This window comes from Phasianus colchicus, chromosome Z, assembly GCF_987193195.1.
Source record: "Phasianus colchicus chromosome Z, bPhaCol1.hap1.1, whole genome shotgun sequence".
In the NCBI taxonomy this organism is placed as follows: Eukaryota; Metazoa; Chordata; class Aves; order Galliformes; family Phasianidae; genus Phasianus; species Phasianus colchicus.
The window spans coordinates 73674110-73685502 of NC_143476.1; the positions used below are offsets into that span (position 1 = coordinate 73674110).

Sequence of the window (11393 nt, forward strand, 5' to 3'; positions counted from 1 at the left end):
CACAATCATAGTTAGAAATTTTCTACTGAATTGATGATGGACACTAGTGGCACATGGGACTCAGACTTCTGTAGTATATTCAGATTCAGATACAGAAGTTACATTTTTTTCCCTGAGAATAGTTTGTTGCTGCATCCAAAGGTTTTTTTTAAAGTCAGTAGAATAATTTACCTAATACTCATTTATCCTTTCTTTCTCTTTTATTGTTTATTTGAAGGTCCTTGCTACAGACATGTCTAAGCATATGAATCTTTTGGCTGATTTAAAAACTATGGTTGAAACCAAAAAAGTGACAAGTTCTGGTGTCCTGCTTCTTGATAACTATTCAGATAGGATTCAGGTAAGAAAACTCATCTTCAAATAGTCATTCATATTAACTTCTGTTAATAACTTTTGCCTACCAAACCCCCAGCTGGGGTCCATTTCCACACATTTTATGTCTCATTCTTTTCCCTCTTTTGACTTACATGTTTCTTACATGTGATGTATTCCATTACATACTGAGTAATAAGGTAGAAAAGTACTTCTGGACTGGTTTTGGTTTTGCCCTGCCGTTCAAATTATCAACATCTCATTGGTCTTTCTCTGAAATATTTTCTGTCTCTTACATAGGCAGAAGAAGCAGAAGTGAGGTAATTCATAGCTATTACTGCAAGTGTGAAAAACATCCAAATACTGAGTTTTGCTGTTCAGAATAGATCTTGCACTACATGTATTTTCATGATTCTGCCTCACAGCCACCAAATGTGTAAATGGAAAAGGAACTGTTTTTCTTTAGTGTAATAACACAGCAGGTGTTCAATCTATTTTAGGTTCTTCAGAATATGGTGCACTGTGCAGATCTCAGCAATCCAACCAAGCCACTCCATCTCTACCGCCAATGGACAGACAGAATAATGGAGGAATTCTTCCGCCAAGGAGATCGGGAAAGAGAGAGAGGAATGGAGATAAGTCCCATGTGTGATAAGCACAATGCATCTGTAGAAAAATCACAGGTAATTGATTTGGTATTCTTTTCTTGGGAAAAGAATGTCCAGGGCCATTCTTTATATTTTGATATATTTCTGAATGCAGTATTTCTTCCCCTCTCTCCCCCAACTTCTCCCCAGAGTTAATTAATTCAGCTCCTGTGTAGCAAGTGAGAGGAGCTGAGGTTCTTACTGTGGAAACAGTGCATAGCAGTGTGCTTGCTGAAGGAATTCCATCACTGTCGTGATCTGCAATGAAGCACTGGCTTCAGTAAAGAATATTTTATAGCTGCTCATTTAGGGTTTCTTCCAAAAGCAGAATTAAATATAAAACAGCTGTTTGGCTTGCAAAGTGCAGTAGAATCATTTGCAAAGAACAATTACTGTGAAAACATATCCTTTCCAAGTCTATATTCAGAATTATGAATGAGGCATCTGAAATGGTAAAAGATCCTGATCTCCGCATAGAACAGCATGGGTTACTTTCAGACACCTTAAGAGCAGTGTGTCTAGTGTCTCTTACTAGAGTTATCTTTCTCAGACATTATAAATATCCAAAGCTTCTATGCAGTAAATAGATTAAATGACTGTCTTATATGCATGGTTTATTATTTCTTTGTGAATAAGATCTCATCCTGATTTTGTACTACTTGAAACAGGTGGGCTTTATTGACTACATTGTTCATCCTCTGTGGGAGACATGGGCAGATCTTGTTCACCCGGATGCCCAGGATATCTTAGATACACTGGAGGACAATCGAGAATGGTACCAGAGCACAATCCCTCAGAGTCCCTCTCCTGCACCCGATGACCAGGAGGAGAGTAGACAGGGCCAGACTGAAAAATTCCAGTTTGAACTAACACTGGAGGAAGATGGTGAGTCAGATACCGAAAAGGACAGTGGAAGTCAAGTAGAAGAAGACACCAGCTGCAGCGACTCAAAGACCCTTTGCACCCAGGATTCAGAATCTACCGAAATTCCTCTTGATGAGCAAGTAGGGGAAGAAGTAGAAGAGGAGGAGAATCAGGCAGAAGCTTGTGTAGTAGACCATTCTTCTGACACATAACAATGAGGACATAGCTCATTCTTTCTTGCCCCCTCCCTTTTTCTTCTTTCTCTCTCTCTCTCTCTATCTCTGTTTGTGTGTGTGTGTGTTTTTGTTTGTTTGTTTTTGTTGTTGTTGTTGTTGTTGTTGTTGTTGTTGTTTTTTAAATTAGGTAATGGTTTCTAAAGTGTATGTCATGTGCTATCACCATGATCACAACTCACTGTCATCAGCCAGGATGTTTGTTGAGCAAAACTGACCTTGGTGACTCAGTTTGGCACTCAGGAATATTGTGACCAGAATCTTCACCTTCATTGCATCAGAAAGCAGGGGAGTGAACATCGATAAACTACGTTTTAATAAGCTCTCAATTTCGCAAATTTGATTAAATAAAGCAAATGTTTTCACAGGAGCACCACCTGAATGCTGGTATGCTTTGGTAGTTTTTGATTTTATTTTACTTCACAAGTTAAGCATTGGATAATGTTCATCATCAGAGGAAACAGACAGAAAATAAACTGAGGTTCTTGCTGGAAAACAAATGCACACAAACGATGGGATACAACATGAATCTGTGTAAGACGAATGTGTCACCAACAGGAAGATGAGCTGTGGAAATCACATGATTTTCAAATTTGAAGTCTTCCTGATAAGTGACTGAAAAGAGTGTGACACGGTGGGTTGCACTAAACTCTGCATTTTGTATAATATGTAAAAGTGTTCTTTTGTAGAGCTAACTTTTATTATTAAGTGTACTGAGGTATTATATTTAAACAAGAACGCTTTCAGATTTCATCACATTTTTTTTCCAAAGAGTAACTTGCAAGTTTTCAGTACAAATCTGTGCTACACTGGATAATACTTCTAGAGGTTTTTTTTTTCCTTATTATTTTGCACCTTAGAATTTCATTATAATATTAAGTTGTAAGAGTTTATTATTTTATATATTAATGAGTTCCATGAATATCCCTTATGCTACCTAAAACTCATTCAGTGTGATGGCATTTTTTTGTTGTTGTTTTCATTATAATATTCCCAAACATATTAGAGGAAGTTTTGCTGTTGTTCTGATAGTGGTCTGATCCTGGCAATTCTGTCTTACTACCAAAAGTGGTCCTGTTGATACCAGCTGGACTATTAAGATTAATGTTTGCAGGAGCAGAGCCAGTAAGAAAGATAATGAATTGTCTTTTTGATATGAAGACTGCTCTTCTGTCTCTCTGAAACACAATTTTCAGATATTGTTTTGCCTGGGAACTGTAGACTGCCAAGTCAGCACAGGCTAATACAGTGTTTGGGATAATTATTTTGGCAAAGGAAGCATTACTGTAATGTTTCCAATTCTGACTCTTTGTATTTTTTTTGTCTGTTTGTCTGTTGAGCTATCTAATTCAAACCATTCGCTAATCTCTGACATACATACAACATAGAAATCGTGATTAGCATTACTGTTTCCATGTTTTTATTGCCAGAATAGCCAGATTCCTCTTTTGTGTTAATACTTCAAAGTAAATGAGCAATGCATTATGAGAAGAGGGGTAGTTTACTCTACATTATTATTATCTCAGATCTTTTCATTCTGTATAGAGCTTGTGCTGAGGGAATCCTACTTTCAAGTCTGATTGGTAGTGAAAGCTTTTGTTATTTGGAAAACTCAGTGAAGATAGGAGCTCATATTTGTCATTTTCCTGACCTTTTGGGTCACATGTAACAAAATAATTTCATCTGCACTGCTTTGCACTTCATTAAAATTGTAGTTTTGACTAGGGAAAGAGTTGTCTGGAGAAGAAGCAGACTCCCACAGTATCAAGATAGAAGGCTCCAGAGGGACCTCATTGTGGCCTTCCAGTACTTGAAGGGAGTGTATAAACAGGAGGGGGTACAGCTGTTTAAAAGCGTGGATGGTGATAGGACAAGGGAGAACGGTTTCAAACTGAGACGGGGTTTAGGTTAGATCTTAGGAGGAAGTTTTTCACACAGAGGGTGGTGACACACTGGAACAGGTTGCCCAAGGAGGCTGTGGATGCCCCATCCCTGGAGGCATTCAAGGCCAGGCTGGATGTGGCTCTGGGCAGCCTGATCTAGTGGATGGCAACCCTGCCCACAGCAGGGGGGTTGAAACTAGATGACCATTGTGGTCCCTTTCAACCCAGGCCATTCTATGATTTTCTGATATTATGATTCAAGATTATTTCTTAACAAAAGAAAATATTATCAACAATTATTTCCAGTTTGGATTCATTTCCTAGGAAAATTGCATGATATGAACACAAGTAGTTTTTGTTGTTGTTGTTGTTTTAAGTGTCTGAGGTCTAGAATAAGAACTTGTTTAAAAAGTATTGAGTAGTCGTTCAGCTTTTAAATGTGTTTTGCATTCTCCTTTATCCAGGTCAAAGTTTTCTCTACTTTAGCCCTCACAGGGCTTTAGCACAGATGATGCTGAAGGAGGAAAGAGAATGAAGAGAACTCATGTTTTTTCATGTTTTGACTTTTTTGTTCTTCATCATTTTTTCCTGATCCACCTAAAAGTCTTCTCAATCCCCAAGAGTGCCTGGAGCTTTAATAACGGAAAAGCAATATAAATTCCAAAATAACCAGTAAAACCTGAAAAGGTTTTGTATCTGCACAAATTGAAAATAAATGAAGAGAATAACACCATATTGAGATATATACCCATACATATGGACAATCACATAATGGAAAATGATATCATTTCTTAGAGATGGGGATATAACGCACTGTACAATCTTTTTTTTTTCCTCTTTTGCCAAAGTGTGTTTTAGCATTGCGCACTGCTTTAAAACAATACAATTTACAAGTGGCTTTATGTATTCTAAATATTTTTGCCATAAGAAAATGCAGTGAGTTGGGTATTGAGTGCAGCAGCGGGGGGTGGGGGGTAAGAAAATTCATATTGCTTATAACAGTACGCTTTAGCTTGCAAGTTACTGTACTCAATAATGCTGTGTTTGAATTTTTAATTGTTTTGTGTCATTGTTAAAAATTATAATGAAAGGATATAGATAGAACAAACAGCATTCAGAAGTTTAAAAAAACTTGAATGAAATGGATTTTACAGAAAGCTTTGACAATTCTCTTAAAATGCATTATTTATTTTATTTGTGCCATAGATTTTTCTCACCAAATGACCTTACCTGTAATACAGTCTTATTTGTCTCTGTTTACAACTGTGTATTTATTGTAATGTACATACTGTAATGTTAATTGTAAATTATCTGTTCTTATGATAACATCATCCTTGTCTGGGTGGTGTTGCTCTATTTGGAAACTCTTGGTGAGAGAATGATTATTGTGGATACATATTTCTTGTACATTTTTTTCTCCTGTAATATATTCTGTGTCACCTTAGAGCTTGTTTATGGAAGATTCAAGAAAAGTATAAAGTACGTGAAGATATATCAATAAAATTAAAAAAAAAAAAAAAAAAAAAAAAAGCTGCAGGTCTTTGGTCCCAGGGCTGTGCCTTAACTTCAAAGAATATTTTTTTCTGTTTTGCTGCATTTGAAAGTAAGGTAGCTTTGGGGATAGGGCTGGGCATATCTACCATATTTTTAGTTGCTAGCTGATGTGGTTACTTGTGCGAGCTAGTTTGCATGATACTACAGAGAGCTTTCATTCATAAACATGCTGGAAGTTGAAGCTTTTCCAGACTTCTGGCAATATAATTGTATTGCCTCTCTGATTATCTTTTTACAGGCTATCATCAGGGATTATTGCAGCCATTACTTGCTACTAAAAAAACATCGATGCTGTATTTCAGTACTGAATTATGCTGAACAAGCTTTGGAAAGCATCTCTAATAAGCATTTGGTTTTAGTGCATATTTGCAAATGAAACAAATGGAACTAAATGGGGATAGCTCATATAGTTGTTTTTTTTTAATGATCATCTAATACTCTTTATTTAGTAGCACAAATTAGCACTATATAAGCAGAATCAATAAAGTAGGACAAAAGACAGCTTCAATCTTGGAAATGCTTTCCAACACTAATATTAGTGTTACAAGCAGCCAAAGCTTTCATTTTGTATAGATGTATGTAAGGCTTTGTACAGGTGTGTATAGCATAATGCACTAGATCTATAGGAGAATGATAGGCCTCTAGATCTTTTAATAACACTAGTATTAGGTTTGCAAGCTGGACTCTGAGCATCTCTTGCTGTTTGAGTATCACATTGTTCCAAACTGCGTAGGACTGATAGCAGTGGATTTGCCAGAGCAAGGTAAATACCTCTCCTCATTCCAGTGATGCCCAGCCCCTGTAGCATGCGACCTTTCGTTAAAAGGAGTGATTCTTTTTCAAGTGAAAACAGAGCCTCCTTTTAGACACAAACTGTAGATTTTAGCAGCCCTGGCCCAAAGGAAATGGATTGCTTTTGTTTTAACATTATAAAAGGGACACTATAACAACAAAAATCCTGAACAACTTTTTGTTATTAATTTGGGGATGTCTTGAGAGTGGCAACTTGTGTGAACATTGCACATGACAATTCTTTCACTGGTTTCTTAGCCTCTCTTTCAGCCTATGGGATAGTACTGTACATCAATACCTTCATATGAAATTTTTATATGCAATGGAAATAAAGCATGTGTTGATTCTGCCTAGTTACCGTATTTGATTTCCTTTTGCAAGTTTTTTTTTTTTTTCCTACTTACGTATCATAGCTGTGACATCTCAAGAAAAAGCATTTGTCGGAATACTTATATTGCAGTATTTTTCTTCATCATACTATATTATGGGTAGATAATAAAAAATAAATGTGGGCGTTTATCACATGGGATGAGTCACTCAAATGTGATAGTTCATGAAGTCTAGTCCAGAGAAGAGCTATGCAGTTTTCTAGAAAAGCATTCAATCTCAATTTTCATGAAATTTTACTACTTACTTTAGTTGCAGGAGAAGCATATCTCAAGAAAATTAAGTTAAGCGTTAGCTGTAAAGGAGCTAGGTGGGTAGGGATTGCCTAGAGAAGCAATACTCTGCAACAGAAGTAAAGTGGCCAGAAAAAAGGGAGCATATTGTAATTAAATATTGACCAGACAATCTCTGCTCTACATGAATAAAAAGATTTTTAAATTCGTTTCATAAATGGCAGCTCTTGTCCTGCAGAAAAAATACTGCAGAGCCATCATTCCTAGTGTTCTTGAAGTGGCTTTCATAAGCCTTCCCTCGACCAGAGTGATTTCTGGGCGTGGAGATTTTTTGCTTAATCGAAAATACAATGGCTGCTCTGAAAGTAATGCATTTATTTTATGATGTTGGCCCATGATGTCAGAGGCAGATGTTGGTGGTATGGCAGTACAGGTTGAACCTTCCAACCAGTATTCTATTAACATGTTGTTGCTGTGTGACAGACGGTTGCAAAGGGGCAGTCTGACAAAATGGTGTCTGACATGGAAGTGCACATGGAGCAAACGTTTGTCATTTAATTCCTCCATGTGGATTAAATGGCATCCACTGACATTCACTGATGCTTGCTGAACATTTATGGGGCCCAAACAGTGGAGGTGAACGCAGTAAGGTGGGTAGGTGGTGCATTTCAGTGGTGGCAACCGTTACAGATTTTGTTGGGTGTGGCATACAGGCTGACGTTCATAGCTGGTGAAAAGACATAGCTCATGGTGGTGGCTGTGTTGGAAAATAGTGTTTTATAGCTGAGAATTTTCCCTATCAAATAGTGTTATTGGGCTCTTTGTTGTAGTTTCCACGGAAATAATGAGATATTACTTTCAGAGCAACCTATGGACTTTCGAATTAATAATTTAAAAAATTCTTATCCCCATTCTTGAGACTCCTAGATCCTCCCTTAGATTTGGAGTTAGTCTGCAAGGAGTGCAGCTGTTAGAACTCCTTTTGAACCATATTTGGTTGGCAGAGGAGGCTGTTGATCTGGGCTGAGAAGAGGAAGAAATTCCATAGAGTGTCACGGGGCAGATAAAACAGGCTGTGCTCCTCATCCATGCCTTGACTGTCCTCACACATTCCCAGCATCCCCTATAGGAAAATGCATAGAGCATGGCCAATATATGTCAGGGAAGAAGGAACCCAAAATTCCTGCTATTGAAATCTCTTCAGTCAGGAGCTTGGATAGCACACATCGTGCAGGTGAGAGCCTGAAGTTGGCAGGGCAAGCCCACTGCTTCCCTCATCACACTGCCTCTGACCTTGTGTGTGGCAGTAGTAATGCTTCAGATGGACAGGCAAGAGCATAACCAAAAGGGATCTCCTGCTTCCTTGCAGGTCAGCTATGGCTATGGGACCTGAATGTATTTTTGAACTTGTGACTTCTCTGTTTTCTAGGGAGAGAAACTGGCTGAAGAGCTGCAGCATTATTTGCTCATCTTCTGCTGCACTGAAAGCAGAAGTCACAGATGTTATCAAAATCTTCATTTTAGTTTAGCCTACAAGGTAAAGAAAATGTCCAGCTTGCTTCAGTCATTCTGGTTGAGAGACCTGCAAAAGTAATAAAGGAGAATAGGATGTTCAAAGAGCAGAGATCTGAGTGACAAATTTGGAGAAAAACCTGGGAAGAGACAAATATGTTCAAACTAAAATCATCCCATCAAAAGTGATCCTGTCGCTTGGACATGGACATGTTGGAACTGAGTTTGACTTTATTTATCTCAGTTCCCCAGGCACAAAGCTGTTTTTTTTTTCTTCTCACAAAAGAAGTATGTTGAGGTCATTGGAGCTATTGTGGTAATAAGAACTATGTGAGTGTTTCACAGACATCCAGAAAGTCAAAAATTATTCTGATATAATACAATTTAGCAGAGGTTTAAAGTCTAAAAACATGAAATTTTTAGTGCAAGTGTGCAGATGAGCCGTTAGCACTGAAAGGAGAAGAGTGACTACACAATTGGATACACAGCCCACAGTGAGAGCAACAGATGCTAAGTGCAGCTCTGTCCTGCTCTAATAGCATAGTGCTGACAAGTTGTACAGATGGCAAATGATGATCAGAAGGTTCCACATTGCAAGGTTGCCTCCAAGCATTAAAACTCTAGCCTCCACCAATCTTACCCAGTGCCCTCCACTGGGGCTGCGGAGTCAGATGACTATGATGGCAGCAGAACCATTTCTTACCTGAAGAAGCCTGGAAAAGAAAATGCAGGTTATGTAATACATAGTGTATGTGCTATATGGACATGTGTTGTATATGCAGGGGACATGGCATACAGCAAGTGCCTGTGGGCCATTGCTACATAAGTCTAGACAGAGACAGCTAAAGGTGGTTTAAAAGCATCAGTACCTTTTGATAGCTGAAACTCTACAGAAACAGTACACCAAATCTCTTACAGACTTATTTGGACTGACCAAACCAAGAGCTGTGTGTTACCCACTGCATTCTCAGACCATGTTTGGTGCTCTATGCTGCTGCCAGGGGCAGACTCCTGAGCCATGGTGCTGGCTGAAGCCCCATCCCATAGCTATCTCCACTTTGATACAAGGTACACTTGAATACAGAGACACTGGGTCATGTCCCTCCTCTGATGATGTAGAGCTGCACACACAGCTGGCTGTGCACCTACAGCTAGGCACTCCTCTTCTGACACCTGTGTTGTGAAAGTGGTGCGGTCGACACAGTTGAAGGAAGGGATGCCATTCAGAGGGAACTTGAGAGGCTAGAAAGGTGGGCACGGGTGAACCTGATGAGGTTTAACATGACAAAGTGCAGAGTTTTGCACTTGGACCAGAGGAATCCCAGGCATCCATACAGACTGGAAGGAGAGGTCCTTGAGAGCAGCCTTGCAGAGAAGGACCTGGGGGTCTTGATAGATGAAAAACTTAACATGAGCCAGCAGTGTACTCTTGCAGCTCGGAAGGCAAATGGTATCCTGGGCTCCATCAAAAGAGGGGTGGCCAGCAGGAACAGGGAGGTGACTGTCCCCCTCTACTCTGCTCTTGTGAGGCCCCGTCTGGAGTACTGCGTCCAAGTGTGGAGCCTCCACTACAAAAAAGACAGGGAGCTGTTGGAGAGGGTCCAGAGGAGGGCCACAAAGATGATCAGGGGACTGGAGCATCTCCCCTGTGAGGACAGTCTGAAGGAGCTGGGCTTGTTCAGCCTGGAGAAAAGAAGGCTGCGGGGTGACCTCATTGCAGCATTTCAGTACCTAAAGGGAGCCTATGAACAGGAGGGAAGTCAACTCTTTGAAATGGTTGATAACTGCAGGATGAGGGGAAATGATTTTAAGTTGAGGGAGGGAAGATTTAGGTTGGATGTCAGGGGGAAATTCTTTACAGAGAGAGTGGTGAGGTGCTGGAACAGGCTGCCCAGAGAGGTTGTGGATGCTCCGTCCCTGGAGGTGTTCAAGGCCAGATTGGATGGGGCCCTGGGCAGCCTGGTCTAGTATTAGGTGGGAAGGTTGGTGGCCCTGCATGTGGCAGGGGGGTTGGAGATTCATGATCCTTGAGGTCCCTTCCAACCCTGGCCATTCTGTCATTCTGTGATTCTGTGAAGATCCTACACAAAGCAGTCCTCAGCCTTAGAATGGTTGCCACTGAAGAGAAGGAACGAGAGGGACAGCCTGTGCAAGGTGGTGCTGGCTGACAGCAGCTGCAGAGCAGTGCCACTTGCAAAACTGCACGTGAAAATAAATGTTTGAGAGGGAATGAATGGGAGGCTATTTGGTAGTGTTGAGGATGTTAGTGGGATAAAGATGTTCAGGATATATAGTGCTATACAATTATGCATTTTGAGGGGGAAAAAGATGGCAAAGAAAAAGTAAGTTATTAAAAATCTGGAATCTTGCAAGATTCAAAGAACATGACATTTATTTTACCCAAGTGAAAGTTAGGATTTGGTTTGACCACGTGGGGCCAGAAACACGATGGCTGCTGGTCTGTTCACCTGGTGGGCAGGGCAGTCACTGCAGCACACAGCTGCCCCACTGGGGAGCAGGAACTAGGTGATCTCAGCCTTACAGTAGAGTGTTGTGCTGTACATGCTGTGCAGTGCCACAGGACTTGCTTTTATGAGTGTTTATAATGATAAGTGCAATTCACTTTGTTTTAGCTGACAGCAGGCTTGTTCTCTCCAAATGGTGGATGTAACAGGGAGGAGAGACTAGTACTAGGAGGTGGAAGGGCTTTTTCTATCAGATTTTTTTTTCAAATGATAAAGCAGCAGGGCCTTTTATTGCAAACTAGTAAAGCATTTTCTTCACAAATAGCTTTCTCTTTCTGTTTCTAATAACAGTCTCCAATCTGAGCTGATTTTCTCATTTAATCTTCATTGTTCTGCTCTTTCCTATGTGTTTGCAGGAGAAAAAGAGCACTAGATTTTGCACTGGATTGAGCAGCACAGGCGCTCAAGTGTCCATGTGGGTATTTCCCCTGCAGAAAGGGCTCACGTGGAG

General features: G+C 40.0%; 1 protein-coding gene across 5 annotated transcripts in view; it reads left to right on the forward strand.

Moving 5' to 3' along the window:
- Window positions 1-6638, forward strand: part of PDE4D (phosphodiesterase 4D) — a 390407-nt gene extending 383769 nt beyond the window's left edge. For all 5 annotated transcript variants that reach the window (XM_090132456.1, XM_031605459.2, XM_090132458.1 and 2 more), the window contains 3 exons: window positions 218-340; window positions 813-995; window positions 1628-6638. In XM_090132456.1, coding sequence (XP_089988582.1) covers window positions 218-340; window positions 813-995; window positions 1628-2035 — 714 coding nt within the window. In that variant the 3' untranslated portion in view covers window positions 2036-6638. The remainder of the gene's footprint in view (window positions 1-217; window positions 341-812; window positions 996-1627) is intronic.
- The last annotated feature ends 4755 nt before the right edge of the window (window positions 6639-11393 follow it).